General features: G+C 39.5%; 1 protein-coding gene across 2 annotated transcripts in view; it reads right to left on the bottom strand.

Moving 5' to 3' along the window:
• Positions 1 to 1,018: 1,018 nt before the first annotated feature.
• Positions 1,019 to 19,320, bottom strand: part of COL12A1 (collagen type XII alpha 1 chain) — a 108,833-nt gene continuing 90,531 nt past the window's right edge. Inside the window, exons 56-66 of one of the 2 annotated variants that reach the window (XM_058566765.1) lie at positions 18,490 to 18,585; positions 17,238 to 17,291; positions 16,881 to 16,934; positions 13,119 to 13,172; positions 11,626 to 11,697; positions 8,395 to 8,430; positions 8,221 to 8,287; positions 6,971 to 7,159; positions 5,948 to 6,016; positions 4,275 to 4,445; positions 1,019 to 2,055 (exon numbers count right to left, since the gene is read on the bottom strand). In XM_058566765.1, the coding sequence (XP_058422748.1) occupies positions 1,880 to 2,055; positions 4,275 to 4,445; positions 5,948 to 6,016; positions 6,971 to 7,159; positions 8,221 to 8,287; positions 8,395 to 8,430; positions 11,626 to 11,697; positions 13,119 to 13,172; positions 16,881 to 16,934; positions 17,238 to 17,291; positions 18,490 to 18,585 (1,038 nt within the window). In that variant the 3' untranslated portion in view covers positions 1,019 to 1,879. Of the gene's footprint in view, positions 3,245 to 4,274; positions 4,446 to 5,947; positions 6,017 to 6,970; positions 7,160 to 8,220; positions 8,288 to 8,394; positions 8,431 to 11,625; positions 11,698 to 13,118; positions 13,173 to 16,880; positions 16,935 to 17,237; positions 17,292 to 18,489; positions 18,586 to 19,320 lie in introns of both variants that reach the window. The other variant, XM_058566764.1, reaches the window with a different exon arrangement.

Raw genomic sequence — 19,320 nt, 5'->3', positions numbered from 1 at the left:
CATCTAGCGTGTGAGAGAAGCTGGAATTCCTTCGTGCCTCAAATCCACGTGGCCCTGGGACCCAGCTCCGTCAGTGACGATCTGAACTGAACCCATCTTCAGGCTCCTGACACAGAGGCTCTTCATTAAGGAGCATCGGAAACCCAAATGGATCAGAAATTAATCAAAATAAATTCATAGAACCTGGAGGTTTGAAAGCTCTGGCCCTGAGAGTAAGTGTTCCCAGGAAGGGAGAGGAGGGAAAGGAGAGCGTCTGGTGATCAACTAGGTTAAGAACCACAAGACATAGAGTCTTAGTCTTGTTCTGATACGACTTAGCTGAGTCTCTTTCTTCCTATGAAAGCAAAGAATTGGACTGGGATGATCTCAGTGGTTTCTTCTAACTTTAAAAAGGTATGTATTGGGAATTACAGTGAATGCTATGAATTTAGCAATCTGCTTAAAGCCCCCTGAACATAATACTTTCATTTATTGTCTATTATTTTTGATCTTGGTCTCCAGGAAATATTTAACTCAGATGTTTTGCTCTGGAGAAAAGTTTCTATCACTGCTTCTCTCTCTACATTGTTTTCTTTGATATTTAGAATGATATTATTGCGTTGGTAAAACTGCAAAAGGAAAGTGTCACTAAATGTAAAAATTTCCATTAAGGGATTTTCCTTTTTGCAATTAAACATGCTATTGGGTAAAGTATGGTATAGGAAAGTGATGAAATGCATATGAAATCATGTGGGTTGTCAGAGGTTATTTGGTTGTTTGGGGTCTCCTAGGATACCTAGCTGTTTTTCCACCAACCCACACATCCTTTACATTCCTATAAAGCCTTTGGAATCTGCTGAGCTTTTTAAGGCTCCCAGTGCTCTGTTTTATGACTTCAAAATATCATTAAAAATCTAGTTATTTAGCATAATTTGATAGTACTAGCAAGATTTGTAACCGTATCCAAGGATATGAATTTGTTTGTTGTAACGACCGCCTGAACAGTCCAAAAGGCCATTCAAAGAAAAAACATGCCATGTCAAATTTTCAGTAGTTTTATTGAAAAATGCCTCTTTTGTTTCAGAAATAAATAATATAAGGCAGTGAAATTCACAATCTGCAGTTAAAATATAAAAGCAGCAATTCTATGTTCATAGTCTTGCAAACATTTTCCAACTGCTTTTGATAACTAAGAAACATTATGTTCTGGAAAAAAAAAAGTTCATACTAAATATACAACACAAACATGCAATTCCATCTCTGCAGAATAACCTGCAATTTGGCATAAATGTTAGTGTGTCTAAAAGAAGGAGGTTTAAGGCATTATGGAACTGTGTATCCAGTTGATACAATAATTTCAGCTAAATGGCTTAAGGTCTGTGGGTGTTAGAGAAGATGTCTAAGAGCATTCTATGCCCTAATGTATAACAGAAGATAAAGAGAAAGATAAATATTTGCAATGGAGTTGACTTTTCCCTCCTTTTGATTTTAGGAGGGGAATTATTTGGTGGTGTAATTGAATTGCAAATAAGTATTGGAAAAGATAAACTGCCCTCTGAAAATATACAGTCCTTCTGGGTTCCAGGACTTACTGCTTAACCTAAGAGTGTCACGGAGGCTGCCCGCTGTGCTAGCTAAAGGCACAAGGCACGTTCTCTCCTTGCAGCTTTTGTGAACAAAGTATTGTCCCAGCGTTTCAAGAGCAAAGGCAAAGATGTCTACAGACTGCATGCAACAAGCTAGGCTTCCTACAGAAACAAGGTTCCCTACAGTCAGAAAGGTACTCTTGGATGAAGCAACGCCGGAAGAAACATGGAGATAAGACATACACTGCTCTATCTGACCTGTAAAAGAGAATCCCAACACCTCCCCCAGCCTGGCAGGCCGCGCGGCCTCAGATTCACTGCCCGGGGCTGCGGGGCAGGGCGCGCCGCCAGCGCGCGTGGGGAGGATGCTCGTCCGCGGGCTCGTCGGCGCCGTAGTCCTCGTACTCGTCCGCCGTCCGCTCGGGCTCCACCGGCACGATGAAGGGCTCGCGCTCAGGCAGGTAGGCCCCGCCCTCGGGCACGTAGGGCTCTGTCCGATTCAACATTACAGTTATGGCATGATTTGGAAGGCACACACACAGCAAAGCTATATCATCACCCAAGGTGATGGCACTCCAGTCGTCATCTCATAACTCTAAATAGGTAAGTTACAATGCTCTGATGACTTCCATTTGCAGAGAGAATTTGGTGATGATCAAATAATGAAATGGCACGTTTTTTTACCCTTCAAAGATCCAGCAGTAGATACAATCATTGCACAAACACCTGGGAAGGGTCAGAGGCTGGGCCAAAGCACTGTAAACGCAGAACCCAGGGAGGATTTTTGCAAATCCCCAAGTAACTGTTCGCAACTTCAAACTCCTCAATTCAAAGAACAATTTGGAAAGATGAGGAGGTGAGAGGAAGTTTAATTGGCTCCTAGAAACTGCACTCTGGAGGTGAGAATCAGCTCTCACCAGGTAATATACAGTACATGACATTTTCTGTGGCTCTCTCCCCCACAGACTGAGTTACAGCTGGTCGGGGAGGAGCACCAGTGTCTACGGCGAGACAGGAAGAAACACGGTGATTGTAAAACTTTGGTTTGGAAATCGCAATTACAAAACCCAAATGAGAGTACACGTACAAAAAATAATACTAACAAGACACATGCCTTGAATCAGACACGTCGCTAACAAGCAAGAGATGATGAGCTTCCATTCGGTGTTATTCCGGCATAGAGCAAGCAGCAGGCTTTGATGCAGAAGCTTGCGGTAGAACTGTTAAGTGATTTTAGTGGACAGGATCACATACAAATCATTTACAAGCCACAATTAGTTTATTATTTACATAAGACATTTCTCTTGAACCAGGTTAATTGTTTTTCTCAAAATGGCATAATCTCGGCTGGTTAGTAGTTTTATTATGTGCCTCTTTCACAACCGAGGCTCCTCATGGCTGTGTTTGCACTTTTTTGTTTTAATAATATTTATCTACATTATTACTGAAATGCATCAAGCTTATAAACTAACACCACTGCTTTTGTCTCATTCAAGTTAGTGTCAAGAGTCTCCACCCTCCTTTGCGATGTCGACCCGGTTCATTAACCATATCTGTGGTGAGATTTCCATACAGACTCATTTCCTAATAAGCACGTGCGCAAACATCTCAGAAACAGGATTTTCATGTATTCAAACTGTAAGCAGCACTGGCGACTTAGAAAATTTGTTAGCCGGAACCTGAAACAGGTCAAAGATGATAGTGTTTAAAAGTTGAATTACTATGCAAAAAATATATATACACATCCATCTAAGTATCTAATGGTTAAAGTATATATATATATATATATATCCATATATTTCCAGTTATTCACACATACCATAAGGCAGAGGTAATTTAAATTTATTTTATGAAGAATTAAATTGTAATTTTGTGAATGGGTTGCATGAGAAATTTACATTAAGATTCATTACTGCTTTTGGTCATATGTAAGTATGCACATAAATATATAGATATATAGATATTTAGGTATTCAACTACTCATGCACTATTTGCTAGTAGCCAACCATATCAAACAGCAGTATCATTTTTAAAACTTGCAAGATGCTTGAGGGTGCGCTGCTAAAAAGGTCACTGCTGACCACAGCATGACTTTCTTATTTCCAGACCAGCATATCTCCTTGGTCCCCACATTCCCCAAAATCAGGCATAAGAGACTTCTGCCCTCTATAATTGTCAAACACTAGAATTTCACTACCAACTCTTTAAAACAAATCAAGTCCTAGATCTTATAAATATTAATTCCATGGACAGTGTGAGACAGTGAATTATTTTTAGTTGTCTGCACCATGTTATCAAATAGTTTGCCTATGCATTAGATTCCCAAAACAATTTTTTTATATATATTCTTGACACTCTACAATTGTATTCAACAAATCCCTATTCCCAGCCTTTAGGTTAAAAAAAAAAAAAATTCAATTGGTAGCATTCTTTGAACTCCCAAGAGAAGTCCAGAGAGGTTTATGATGTCATTTGGTAAATGCAAAAGTACAGGAAGGAAGAGAATACAATTATTCAACTCCTAACAGTGAAATAATGGTTTATGCTTTGAGAGAGAACACTATTACTACATAATCAAAACACGCAAATGAAAGAGTTGATATCTTCAAGAACTTCTCGCATCAACCTTCCTTCCATCCTAGGAAACTTTATTTCCATCACGGTTCTGTACTTCAGGGGAATTGGGTGCCTACAGTGGCAACAACGTACCTGGGTAGCCTTGCCCGTTGTACGGGATGCTGGTGCACTGGGACGAGTCACAGTACCCAGGAGGACCCGGGGGGCCTCGGACACCTGCGTTCCCAGGACGACCAGGGGGGCCAGGGGGACCTCTGGAACCTGTGGACCCTGGTGGACCCGTTCTGGATTCTCCTTGTGGACCTAGTGCAGGGTTAAAACAGATATTTCCTCTCTTGTTAAGTACATCTCCCGAGGCGGTCAACAATACTTTGGCACCTCCACTGCCTCAAGACTAGACAATTCACTAGTGTGTGGTAAGAAAATATTTCCTTAAGAAACCACCAATATGAACCGAAGCGTGGAACCTTCTTACCAGTGATTCATCAAGAGTCAATGTCAGAAATCCAACTACTTTAATGGTTTTATTCAAAGAAAACTGACTTAGCAAGAATTAAGCCAACTGAAGGCATCAGTGAGTTCTCTGGTTTGTCCCACTCTCACGGAGGTAAGACCACCTGAAGGGAGTGGCTACAGCAGCTGCCTTAGACTCCAGGGACAGGGAGTGCTGCTCCACACCTCAGACTCTGGGAAGCCATGTCACGTCTGGAGCAAGCAATACTCACTGGTGGGCAACATAAACGTAAGGATTTAACCACTAGGGCTGATCTTGCTTGCAAGGGTCTCATGGACCTTATAATGAAGGAAAAAAATTCATTTTCAATCTAGCAAACAAAATGCATTAAAAAACTGGACGATCTTTATACAATGGAATACTACTCAGCCATAAAAAACACAAAATCGTCCCACTTGCAACAACATTGAATGGACCTTGAGGGTCTTATGTTGAGTGAGAGAAGCCAGACAGAGAAAGACAAACACGTATGATTCACTCATATGGAAGATTAACTTATGAACAGAGAGAACAGTTTAGCGGTTACCAGAGAGAAGGGGGCTGGAGAGTGGGCATAAGGGGTAAAGGGGCACATTTATATGGTGACTGACAAATAACGTACAACTGAAATGTCACAATGTTATAAACTACTACGACACCAATAAGAAAAAAGCCTCCTGCATGCAAGCATTTCACTCTCATATGAAAGAAAACACTGGAGAGTGTAGTTTTTATTGTTTCTTTTGTTTTATGTTAGATCCTATAAAATCAAGATACTTTAAAAACACTTTATTTGGTTAAACAGGAATATAAAATAATATGTTTAGAAATATATTCAATAAAGGTAAAAATATTTCCTGTTATTCTTAAAAAAAAAACTGGATGATGATTATTTCTTTTAAAACATCAATAAAGAACCTATGAATGAAACCTTGCAACGCTTCAGGCTTTTTAGTGAGACTGTATTTCTCAGTCCACCACAACAGCTTGAAGAAACAGGAAATGACACCATCCTTCAAGGCTATGAGGCCAAACAAAACAAATAGGAATTCCATAAAAAAGGAAATAGCAACCCTCTATGTCACTGAAACACATTCCCTCATATAGTAAATGCTTAATAGAACACATTCAAACATTTTTTAAACAAAGAGAACATAAAAATGAGGAGATTATGCAAGTTGAACTTCCTGCTAAAATATATTCCATGATGTAGGCATGCCTAAAGCTAACAGGATGAGGTTGTGACTCTCCCGGGGGTTGTAGGCTCTCCATATTTATGCCATGTGCTTATCTGATACTCTAGCAAACCTACCTGGGGGGCCAGGCGGCCCTCGTGGTCCTGGAGAGCCAACACCCCTCTCACCTTTCTCTCCCGGCAAACCTAAGGGAGGACAAAAAGAGAAGACACGGGGAAAATGATCTGGAAGCACATCGTTTTCATCTTAACTGATAATAAACTTGATTCAAGTAATTCATCTCCCTTAGTGAAAGCAGAACCTAATTTTTCACAGAAGTTTACTCTTTAAGCCAAATTCTTTCTAGACACTTGTGTAATTCCAGATTCATGGCCAAGAAACATATCTGGCTACAAGTCAGGGGAAAAATTATTTGAAGAAAACAACCATGTCTAATGGATTTTTTTAGAAACAGTAATTAAGAACAGAAATTTTGAATAAATAGTTATAACTCATTGAAAAACATCTTAAAGGTATCTTATCTTTAGTAGCTCTATTAATACAGTATGCAAATCATCAGAATTATAGAAATATCTAAGTTTTCTCCAGAGTAACTACTACTTTGACAAAAGCAAGTACCCAAAGTCCTGAAACATCTGGAATCAGAGAATCCTATTTTTCTTCTTTTCCTTCAATTACACTTATCTACCACGAAACTAAAGCCAAACAAACGCATAAGACCAGTGCCAGGCCCTGAATAAAGGAACCAAAAGAATTTGGATCTAAAACTGTAGGGCCGCTTAAGTATATTCAGTTGCTGCCCAACTCTCGCCAGTCACAACAATTAATAAGCTTTTGGTGCCTGGTATAGTTTGCCAAGATATAGTTTTTCCTGTTAGCAACAACAATCAGAAAACAGCATTATTTTTACTGAGATCTCCTGACAAAATCTTCCTGTTTTCTAAGATATGGATCTCTATGGCCTGCAGCTGCCTCAGGAGGAAGACAGGTTCACGGACACTGCTCTTCTGGGGCCGTCCAAACAAGACGAGTTCAAGTAGTTTGCCAAGTTCAGTCTCCCACGTGCTTTTCAACCTGACCCAGCCCCTACACTTGCAGATTTCTTCCTCTATCCCCATGCAGCTGCCAGAAATGCCTACCTCGTTCACCCTGGGGTCCCTGCATCCCTGGTGTGCCAGGGAAGCCTGGCCGCCCCCCAGGTCCTGGTTCTCCTCTGGCTCCCGAGCTGCCAGGGGGGCCTGGGGGACCCGGGGGGCCTGGCTGGTTGCGATTGGAGTGGTAATCATTTGGAATCTGATTCAGCATCTGATTGAATCTGCTCATCTGACCTACAGATAGAAATAAGACGTGTTAGTTAGTAAGAAACCCAACAAGGGAGGGATGAGAGTGTGAAACTGTTTTCTCTTGGTGCCTAGTAACACCCTTCTCTATGCCCCCCTTCCAGGAAACATTGTAATTAGAATCCTAAGAATAAAATAAAACCCTCCAGCCATCCAGGACAAAAGGATCCCTGATAAACAATTGTCTCCACAAGCATTACTGTAAACATAAAAGAGTCATAGAAGTTTCATATGGCTCCCATATAAAGTTCTGAGGCTGGCCAGAACCTTTTTTAAATTAAGAAATTATACTATTTCTGTGTGTACCTAAGGCAATGATAATCAGACCTTAGTGTAAATTGGAGTTGCCTGTGGGATACGTTGAAAAACAGAGATTTCTGGGCCTCCGCTCCAAAAACAATGACTCATCAGGTTTAGGGTGTGGCCCAGGAACCTGCATTTCTAACCAGCACCACAGGTGACTCTCATGCAGGTGTTCCTCAGGACCATGCTTCAGAAACACTAAGACTTCTGCAAGAGGGAACCCTGAGTTGAAAGCCGCACTCGGTTCGCAGGCACCGAGCTTGATTACTTAATAGGCCTCATGGAAGAAGAAGAAAGAGTCTGTGAAAAATGAGGCAATAAAACGGTCCCCACCAAAATGGACTTTCTATGATCAAATTAATCTTGGTGGGCTCCTTCCACACAGTCATAGAATAACTTAAGGTCATAACTTAAATGATTCAATGTTTGCTGATTCTATATATATTCAGATGAAGACTGCTAAAAATCCTAATGTGGAAACCTTTCTAAAGTATGATTTTGTATCAGACCAAATATAAGGCTAACAGGCTATTATTTTACCTTGGGTTATTATTTTATCTTAATGACAATCATTAAAATACCATTAGCTTTACCTAACCAGATACAAAACTGACAATGTATAAAAATCAGAGATCACCAAAAATCGAATAGAAACATATATCTTAGAAACTTTATGACTCACACGCTGCATTTTCCTGCAATTAATTAAAAAACCATTCATACATTAAAAAGAAAAGAAATTTTACCACTTATCAATTGTTCACAGACTTGTCTTGCAACTGCTCGCATCATGTTCTGGGAAGCAATGTCTCCCTTGTTAATTAAATCAATGAGAATCATTAGCATATTATCTCTGTAGTTTCAGAATTCAATGTTTAACATACAAAATAAATGTAAGTCAAATTTTAAGAAATACATACTCTATCGCCTTTCTCTCCTTTCAATCCAGATGGACCCTGAAATATAAGAATTTCATATATTAGAAACTGACAAAAATGGTCTAAAATGATCCATGAATGGACATGATAACAAAAGACAGCAAGGTCAGCTTCCTAACAAATTAGCAAAATGACACTTCACATTTATACTCATGTTACTCACATTTTGCTTGTCTGTATAAAGCAATCTAATCTCTTTGTCTCTGTCTCCCTCTCAAAAGCACATGTCCTCCAAAGTAGTCCTGAGATGTGAGTTTTATGATCACGAATTTAGAAGTTATGTACTACGCGTGCATTTTATGATGACATTCACAATACAGGCCTGGAACTGAAATACATATGAGAATGGCCCCTTGTACCATCACACTTTCATTTACGTCTCCATGGCTGGGTAGCTGAGCTGGTTATTCTGGATTGTCCATGAGGTTAATCTTGGTTCGGTTCTAGTAAGAAACAGTGGCCTTTTTGTCAATTCCCTAACTATATATATATATCTCTAACTTCTTCCAATGATTTTTTGTGCATTGGGTGTAAAAGGAACCACGTCTCCCTTATTAATAACTCAATCCAAATGGCAGTCTCACATCCAAATGCAACTGCACAATATCTGTCTCTACTCTGTCAGGTCTCTCACCGGCCATGAGAGGATCTTGAAAAAGTTTTCCTTATGGTACAAAAAGTTTTTGTCTTCTAGTAATGTATTTCTAGGCTGCCAACTGCTATCATGGAAGGAACATCCAAACCATTGACAAATCTGATATTCATATAATATCCCAAACCAAACCACTTCTTACAGTCTCCACACTATTTGCCTGAACTACTCCAATATCCTCTTAACTGGTCTCCCTACTTCCTGTTTTGCCCCTGTAGAGTCTATTCTCCTCACAGAAGCCAGAGCGATATTTTTTAAAGGAAAATTAGATCATGTCACTCTTTTTGGCTCCAAGGGCTTCCCATCACACTTAGAACAAAATAAGAATTCCTTACCCTGGGCTAGATGGTCCACATGATCACCTCAACCCAGCTCTCTGATCTCCTCTCTCTTCCTCTCCCTTCCCTCTTTTCACTTCGGGTACTGGGCCTCTCTGATGATCCTTCACGTGCCAGATTCACTCCTCACTCAGGGCTTTTGTTCATGCTGTTCCCACTGCCTGGAACCCTCTTCCCACAGATCTTCAAGCAGCTTGCCCCCTCACTTCATTCCAGTGTCACCTCCTCAGACAGGCTCTCTGGGTATTGTATCTAAAATAGCCACCTTCCCACCACCACAATAACTCCCTAACCCCTTCCTCTGTTTCTTTTTTCTTCACATCACTCATCATCACCAGAAAGTATATTTTCTCTTCACATGTCTTTGGTCTATGTCCCCTGCTAGAATCTCCACGAGGGAAGGAGTTGTCGCAGACCCTAGAACACTGGCCAGCAATCAGGCACTAAACAAATAGGTGTTGAGTAAATGAATAAAAATGTTCCACAAGCAGTTCCTGAAAACAGCCACAATACAACATCAGGTGTTATAAGTTAGCAAGAAGATATCAGCTGGTTACAAGAGCTAATGATAAGCTAAGAGTGACTGAGCCAGGCTCTCTGCTAAGACCTTTATAAACCCATCTGCTGGTTTGGGTTTGAGCAATTAAAGGTAAGCCAGAATCAAGGAGAAAAGGAGGGGCAATTTACCCTCAGAAGGATGAGGAAGATAAAGAGAAAAAAGGGGGTAGATGAGGTCCAAATAAATGTTACCAAATTATAATCATAAGAAAAACTGGAGTTTGGCTCTCCCTTTGCCAAAAGTACTAGACTTATATGGAAATACTATTATTATTTAGTTTGGAGCCTTTTGTAAATTGCAGGAAATTTTTTTTTTACATTTACTATTACTTTGATTGTATGTATTTTTAATTTACTGCCACTCTGAGATTGTTCTAGCACATATGATTTGTAGAGATCATCTTTATTGCCAGTATCTAGAGATCACATTCAAGTAAAGGAAGTAGAAGTTTCTAGCTGCAGCCATCAATTACATCAGTAATATTCTTATGTAAGACTCTATTTCAGTCACAGTAAAATGAAATAGAATTTTGAATGCGTAGAAAAGTTCCATGTACTTTAACAGCTCTTGTGAAGTTTATGCCATGATTCATTGGAGAAAAGAGAGTAATAAAGTCATGTGCTAGGATACACACAGATTATAAAGTATATCAGGAGTCCTTTCATCTTTACGCTGCTTGCTTAATTTTATGTAAACATAGAAGGCAGGCTGTGTCATAAAGATTCTACCCTAAGTTTGTTTGGCATTAAAAATTTTTTTAAACTTGGGTTTATGTAACTTGGACAATACTTAAGAAAAGGGAAGCTCTGTCCAGAGAACAGCCCTGATAGATTTGTGTCATCGCTATAGTTGGACATAATTATCTTTAAGGTTTTTTTATATTTTTATATCAGAATTCTATTCAGACAAAAAAAACTGCTTAAAGTAAATTCACGCTTCATACATACAAATCAGGAAGAGCTTGTAAAGAAGAATACGAAGCCCAACAGTCATATATACAGTCATACACCCACAAATACTTCTGGATATTTTAGGAACTTCAAACTCACTTTTGGAGATACTAATCTGAAAATACCAGATATGCATAATATCATCTCAACTATTATTTTAACCAAAACATCTGACTAAAAGAAAGTTGAACTGAATGTAAATTGGAGCAGGGCAGTAATAAAAAAGTAAAATAGTGGATGAGATAAATCCTTTTCATTCTGGGACTCATGTTCGAGCATCCTCAACGAATGAGAAAAGAACACAGGGCCTGGCTGGAGGAGCCTGACAGACAGTGAGTGACACGGGCACAGCATGATGGAGGCGCCGCGCCGTCATCGTGTGTGCCCTGTCCTAAGCAGCACACCACGCCTAAATACAACAATCATCCTGCTGACCCAGCTCGCAGTGTTTATACGGTGCAGAAATATGTGTCTTGGCTCATAATCCCATTCTCCTTTTAAAGAAACTCTATGACCACAATTTTCATCCCGGAATATTATAACTCGAAGAGTAAAACTTTAGAACTAGTACCAAGTTAAATCCATGGGTTTAGCATAGTTTCAACAAATGCTTCAAACACGTGACAGCAGAGATAACGCAAACACGCCCGAGCCCTGCAGTCTCTTCTCTTCGCGGTCCCAGTGAAGGGCTCGCCGTGCTAGCTGTTCTCTTACCGGTCTGCCGTGGTCTCCGGGTTTGCCTGGCTTCCCACTTGGTCCCGTGACTCCCGGAGAGCCTGGGCTTCCCTGCAACACACAGGCCGAGGATCGGGGGTTATGATGAAAGAAAAATCCCATCCAAAGTAAACTAACAAAGCAGGGCCAGTTTTAAAGGCTTTTAAAAGAAACAGCACATAATCACATATTAAGGAAGAGTCAAATCAAATTTTAAGATAACACGAGGGAAAAAAATCTTGAAAATTCCTCTTCAATCTTTATGGACTACACTATATAGTTCTAAAACATATTTTGAAACCTTTTGAAAAATACATACATATATATAATTAGTTTCACAATTCAGACTGTCATCCTAGGAAATTGGTTACAAAGTGAGTTTGCAGACAGCAATTCCTGCCTTTTAATTTATTTCTATTACAAAACCAGAGAACCCATCAAAAGACAGGAGTGAAAACTCCAGCTGGGAAAGAAATTAAGAAGGTGGCTGGCTTTGTGCTCTGCTGGGCACACTGTGGCGAAGGGCCCCCTGTCTGCTGGGCGCTGTGCTCTCAGCCCACAACTTGCCTCCTTTTGGGTGCACTCTCCACGCTTCCATTCTCTTCTATCACATCAGCACCCTTCCCCCCAGCAAAATCGTGGGAATTTCTCCCTGCTGCTTTCCACACAGCTGCAAGACACTTTAGCCGTGTTTTGAGTAGAATATTTATAATGTCTGCCAGCCAATACATTATGTTCTGAAGCTCAAAATTTCCTTAAAACGGAATCATCAGATTTTGTAAAACAATCCTTTACTTCATCAATTATGCAAATTTTAAGCTCTGTAATAAACATTTAAAATGAAAGTTTACTATACATTGTAAACTCTCCTTTACCTAAGAACTATAAATAAAATATAAATAAAATTATTTTAACATATGCTCTCAAGTCTTCATATCCTGCCATAGACATGAAGAGTATCCATCACCTCAAACAATTTAATTGTGATCTCACCTGGATGCAGGTATACTGATGCCATTTTCAATATCATTGGCTTCAGTATTTTCCCCAAAGATCTTAATTAGAAAACCTACTTGGGTAAAACTTACTTCCTCAGAATGATTGACAGCAGTTCAGTAATAAAGGGCCTTATAATTAAACATCATAGACCACAGATTTTTAAAATTCTAGAACAGGAATTAACCAGTGAGGTCATAAAACCCTCAATGTGGGGATGGAAAGAACTGCGGCACTAACCACCTAGATGCCAAGTTAGTTAAGGATATTTTTTCAACTATAACTTGATTAAAACAGAAAGACTCTGTATTTTAATACATCTGTCTTCTCTAGCCCATTTTGACTTAGGAAAATAAAAGCAAACAGCTCCCTCAACGGTGTACCCCACAGCACAGATGGAATGTGCCTCAAAGGTCACGTCAGCAGGCTTTTCCCTCAATAATGGGGGCAGGGGGTTTACGGTGGGGAGACAACAGTGTAACCCATTCCATTCTTACCGGTGGCCCAGGGGGACCCCTGGGTCCCATTGCACCATCTTTTCCAGTAAAGCCCTATTGTAAAAATGAAATTAATTACGGTTAGTGAAATAACGACCAAGTGAAAAGGGAAGACAATAAACAGGCTGCTAAGAGTGAAGGATGAGGGATTTAACCCAATTACAGGTGACCTTTCAATATAAAAACAAATACACACAAGAAAATGCTTTCAAACTTGTTACAACTTTTACTGATAATTAATTTCTATATTCATTCATTTATATAGTTATAAATAAAGTTATTTTAAGAGTCAAACTACTCGAAAGAGGGCAGATTCCTTTTATGAAGATACTAGCTTTTGCCTTCAGAAGAGTGTAAAGAAGTCCAAAGGGATACTAACCCCTTCTGCTGAGAAGCCAATGTCCACAAACCAGCCCAGGAGAGATCAAGGGATGAGAGGGATGTGGGTGAGAAAAGCACAAGATGTCATCAAGGATGAGGGAGGGGCCCATCACCTGATTAGAAAACTCCCTTTCTCGCTTCCTAAGCAATGACCAGACAGCCAGGGCAGGACTATTGATGTCTCCACTTCTGGTGAATTTCTCTTCTCCCTCCCAAAAAAGAGGTGAAGCTGTCTTAACTGCCCACCATTTGAAAGAAAGGAAATCCTCAATCCTCAGTTAATTGTTTTAGTGGCCTGTCTCTCCTCATCTCACACAAAGGCCAGACCCGCACAGGTGTTAAGTTGACTGGGAAGGAGAGACGGGCCCCAGGAGCACCTCGCATCTCTGCGCAGGCTCGCCCTGGCTCTCCGGCTCTCCAAACAGTGCCAAGTGACCTCCGCCTGGAATGAGTCACTCTGCTACCCAATCAGCACTCATCCCAGAAGCAGACCTCTGAAACTCAGCCGAGGATTTCTGAGTCAGGTCATTTCTTATGATTGCTGCATTCCTCTGTCAACGGAGACTTTTGTCTCATTTTCTGCAGAGAGGAAGAATGATAATCTCATCCATATTCTTGGATTCTAGCAAAAAGAACATTTGGATCACTGCCTGTGTAAGTATCCATACTTTTTTACAAGTATCCATACTCCATTTTACAACAGAGGAAGTTTAAATTATTTGTTTAAAATTGTGTTAAAAATACACCACACCTCCAAAAACATTTTTTGTCAGAAACTTATAGTGATAAAGATTTCAGACTGGTTTCTGGAAGATCTAGGCCTGCTTAACAGAAAACAGACTCCAAGTTCATCTGATGTAACATCAACATTGCTTCTTAGAGCCACTTAGGAAGCCAAACTGCTCTGGTGATATTTCGTGGACAGTTTGAATGGCATTTCTTCCATCTAAATTTCTCCAACTGCTATATAGGACATTTTTTTTAGGTATCATATTTCTGAATAATTCTCCTTCAGTCTAAGAACTTCCTGATCAACCATTTTCTTTTTTTTTTCCAGCTTTATTGAGGCATAACTGGTAAATAAAAAATGTATATGTTTACAGTGTACAACTTGATGTTTTGACATACATATACATTGTAAAATGACCACACTTAAGATAATTAACATATCCATCATCTCATATAGTTATTTTTCGAGTGTGGCGAGAACATTTAAGATCTACTCTATTAGCAAATTTCAAGTCTACAATATAGTATTATTAACTATAGTCACCATGCTGTCCATTAGATCTCCAGAACTTATTTATCCTGCAGAACTGAAACTTTGTCCACCATTCTCCTCTCCGCTTCCATGAGTTCAGCTTCTTTGGATTCCATACATAAGTGAGATCGTGCAGTATTGATCTTTCTGTGCTTGGCTTATTTCACTTAGCGTAATGTCTTTCAGGTTCAAGATTCATCCATGTTGTTGCAAATGACAGTATTTCCTTCTTTTTTAAGACTGAATAACAGTCCATTATGTATATATATGTGATTTTCTTCATCCATTCATCCATTGATGGACACTTAGGTCTGATCAACCGTTTTCTTTTAGGAGAAACATATATCTAAGTTGAGGTGAAGAGGATTTTATTCTGACGTCCTCAGAAGGGCTACCCCCTGAGCCATCTGCAGAACTGTATGCTATAATTTTATTTTATTCTCCATTTTCAAAGCTGCCACAGTTCTTGCTGCTTCCCCCCATGTGAAGGTGGCTGAGGAGACCTATGGTTGTTTTCATAGATACATGTGTATTAGACACCTGTACAGGTGGTTCTTTTGCTACTTTCTAACAGTCCCCAAAGCTATGCCTCATTTTGAAAATCATCTATGTTGAAGACAACCCAGGCATCCTGTTCCTACCAACTCCATCTTGGTCACAAGTCTTCCTTCCTCTCCAAGGTCCTTGGGCTTGCTCTCCTGAGTTTTCTTCTCTTTTCTTCCACCACAGGGTTCAAGTTTCCTTCTCTTTTCTTTAAGCTGAGATGCCTGTCACCAAAGTCTAACTTTCCAAAGTCATTCACGTTCCATCAGCTGTGCACCCTACTTTCAGCATTAGTGGAAGGAAACTGGGTGGTAGGCGGTGGACAGGCTGTGAGGGAAAGAAGGGAATGAGTCCTGAAAAGTTTCCTTCCCTCAACCCAGGAGACCTGGGTCCCTCACCTCAAAGTTGGATTCACAGATTAGAATCGAGAGTGGAAAAGCACAGTCCTTCTCCCTCCCTCATTTTTCAGAGAAGCAGTGATGGTGGCAATGGCTGCCTGACCACCAGTTCAGAAAGAGGATATTGACGGATGTGCACCAGTAGCCCCAGTGTCTGTGCGAGGCCCACAATGGGCGAGTGTGATGGGCCCAACAAGGCTTCAGTAGTAGCAGCAACAAGCGAGTCAGCCCATCATCGCTTCTCGATTACAGTATTTTGAGTTTGTTTTCTAATTGAATAGACTGATTTGTCACCCTTGCAATCTCACTATTGTCCTTTATTGTGAAATGAGAAGTCAAGAAACTAAAGTGCCAGTCTCAAAAGAGTCAGAAGAATGTATATATATAAGATCCTGTTGCTAGTCATATATTTTAACTTGATTGATTAGTCAGAATAGAGACTACTCTCAGACTGTTCTCTGAACCAGAAGATGCTGAAAAGTCATTAGTTCCTTGGTTCTGAGCAACTCTAAAATCGCTTATTAAAGCATTCATGGCCTCCTATGAAACCAAATGTCTATAACTAGAGCATAAAGGCCATGTTCACTATGCTTCTTCTATGTCCTAGAAAAGATTGGGTTTCCTGTACTGATTTCATCATAAGTCAAGAGCAGACCTGAAAGCTGCCACAAATGATCAAAATCCCTACTAAGTACCAGTTGTCTATTCCATCACTGAGGCCTGTGCGTGATATTTGAGATGGCCTAGAAGTTGTGGAAAAGATGCCCTGACTTCAAAGAAAATGCGATGGAAATAAGACTACTCTCAGAATTACATAACAGCTGCCTCATAACAAAGATTTTAATTTTAGGATTTAAAACAATTTGCTAGAATCCTTGAATCTCTTTCTAATCAGCTAAAATTCCTTTTATGGACTTCTTTTTCTGAATATGATAAAAAATAAGAAATGTTCCCCAAATTAAAATTTCAAGGACTTGCCTAAAGTCCCACCATTTTGTTTCATAGACCTGGAGATTGATCTGGTGTTGGCTGGCCCACTGATAGTAGCTTTTCAGCCTTCCCCGAGGTATGAGCTCTGCATTTCCAGCCACGCAAACTGAATTGTGGAGGGTTCTTCATTAATAGGCAACAATGTGATATCATTTCCAATATCATTATAGCCTGCCCAAGAAAACTTACTCTATCTCCTGGGGGTCCCATTGGTCCTGGTGGGCCAGGTAATCCTGGGGTTCCCTACACAAAAGGAAACAAACAAGTGAAACACTGTAATATACTTCCTTGGGGGGAAAGATGCTCATTATTCTCCAAAATGTTTGGGGGAATAAAAGTTCAGGAGGCTCTGTCCAGCCATATAGTAGATGCTCAGTCAACAAGCTGGTACCTGGAGTGAACAGGACATGCTTAAAAGGCTAAGACCAGGTAGGAAATGGATATAATGTGAAGCATGCTGCTTAACCTCAGCTCACCTTCTGAGGCACTACAGAGGCACCTCGCACTTGACAAGTGAAGGAAAAGGCAAGTTCAAGAACAACTCACTGTTCGGCCTGGAAGTCCTGGCTCTCCAGCATCACCTTTCATCCCTTGGCGACCCTAGAGCAAACAACAGGAAAACAGTTCTCCGGAATTTTACAGAGATTAAGTGCAAAGGGAAGACATGATTCATTTCTGAAATCTCCATCACTTCATAAATCCAATGTAAGCATATTGTTGAAGGTAGATGAATAAATCATATTTTGAATTGATGCTCACTTTTTAAACTACAAATGGTATGTTATAGTTTCCATTTAAAATGTTATGTGACAATTTTATATAATTATGGGATAATATACCTACTTTAAAAGAACCTAGTTTAACATAAGAGATTTTCATAGAAATAAAATTTGAAGACAAAAAATTATTTTTTTTATTTAATTTGGTGCTAATTTTAATAGAAAGATATTCAGTGAAATGTTGTAACAATTTTGGCCTTTATAACTACATGCTAGAAGACACTGTTACAAAGACAAAGCTGAATTAATCAGAACCGATAAATTTTATTTAATAGTAAGAAAAGGTAGAAGCCTCTACAACTCCCTTTTGGACCCAAGAAGCTAAAAGTAGACACATTCAACACTTTTGAGCAAGAAAGTCCTGTTCCTTCATATGTCTCATTTCAAGCTATAACTGATAGAGATTTTTTTCCTCTAAATGCCAAAATAATGCATCTATCCTCTATTATGGCATCTTAAAAGGAAGCTTAGACTTAAATTTAAGAATTATGCAGTTACTGTATCTTATTCATACACTATATTTGTTTTATCTTAAGGTATAGAAAAAAGTTAGCAATTAAATAAAATATGATCCTTAAAAGGTAAAACACCTTTTATAACTTCAGATTAGCATTTGGAACAAAAGTTAAACTTTTTATTAAAAATTTTTTAAAGAAGTAATGACCTAGATAAATAATACAAACTTGCTTGAGGTCATAAATGTTAGAAAAGGACCCCAGGGCTGCCCCAGATTAGCAGCAGCTTCAAAGCTTTCAGGATGTTGAAGGATTTATGTATTACTTATAAAAAAATTTTTGAAAGGTCAAATAAGTAGCAATAATTTTTTCTACACAGTTATATATTGTTACATGCACTATTTACATATCTGAAGGTTTAGTCACAGGAAGCCATCTCAATGACTAATGTTGTTGAGTTCCCTGAGAAAACACTTGAGTTTGGCAAAATATAGTAAAAAATGTTCCAGTTAAACTCAGTGTTAATCCACCATCCTCATTTAATACAGAAAGCCTTGTGCTTACTTGTTCTCCCGGAATAGAGAGTCCGTTGGGTCCCTGGGGGCCTGGTGGACCCTGGGGGCCTGGAGGACCTGTATCTCCACGAGGGCCAGGGGGCCCCTAAAATACACAAGACAGAAACAACCACAAAGTCATGAAATGCCCTTCCAGTGCTAGCATCCGATCAGAAACTTGTCTTCATAACTCTAAGACTCCAATCATGTAATCTTTGCAAACATTTTGGAAATCTATACATCTGTAAAAGTATTTATTGGGGCTAGCCCCGTCACCTAGTAGTTAAGTTTGGTGCACTCCACTTTGGGGGCCTGGGTTCAGTTCCTGGGCACAGACCTACACCACTCCTCAGCAGCCATGCTGTGGGAGTATCACACATACAAAATAGAGCAAGATTGGCACAGATGTTAGCTCAGGGCAAATATTCCTCAAGCAAAAAGAGAAAGATTGGCAATGGATATTAGCTCAGGGCAAATCTTCCTCAGAAAAAAAAAAAGTATTTATTAATGCCACTCTTTTCATCCCTTTACTACTCATTAAAAGAACAACTGGAAAGTGCAATAAATTCACAAGACACTTAAATTAACAAAAGTCTTATTAGAAGTGGATTTTTAAAGGAAGTAAAATACACTGAATATAATATATTCATATATTTAAATTCATAGATTCATATGAGATCAAAGGTCAAATTTCTTGGATTTGATTTATTTTAAGCTAATCCTGATTTCTCTTGGACTTGGGTTTATTTCTGGGACTAACATATATATAAATCAGGCACGGAAAGTCCACTGAGTAGATACTCTATGGTGGAGCTTCCTTGCAATGTGTCAAGGTAGAAAA

The sequence above is a fragment of the Diceros bicornis genome, chromosome 23 (assembly GCF_020826845.1).
Source record: "Diceros bicornis minor isolate mBicDic1 chromosome 23, mDicBic1.mat.cur, whole genome shotgun sequence".
NCBI classification, from domain to species: domain Eukaryota; kingdom Metazoa; phylum Chordata; class Mammalia; order Perissodactyla; family Rhinocerotidae; genus Diceros; species Diceros bicornis.
The sequence above is the reverse complement of the archived record's forward strand: the minus strand, read 5'-3'. Positions and strand labels throughout refer to the sequence as shown.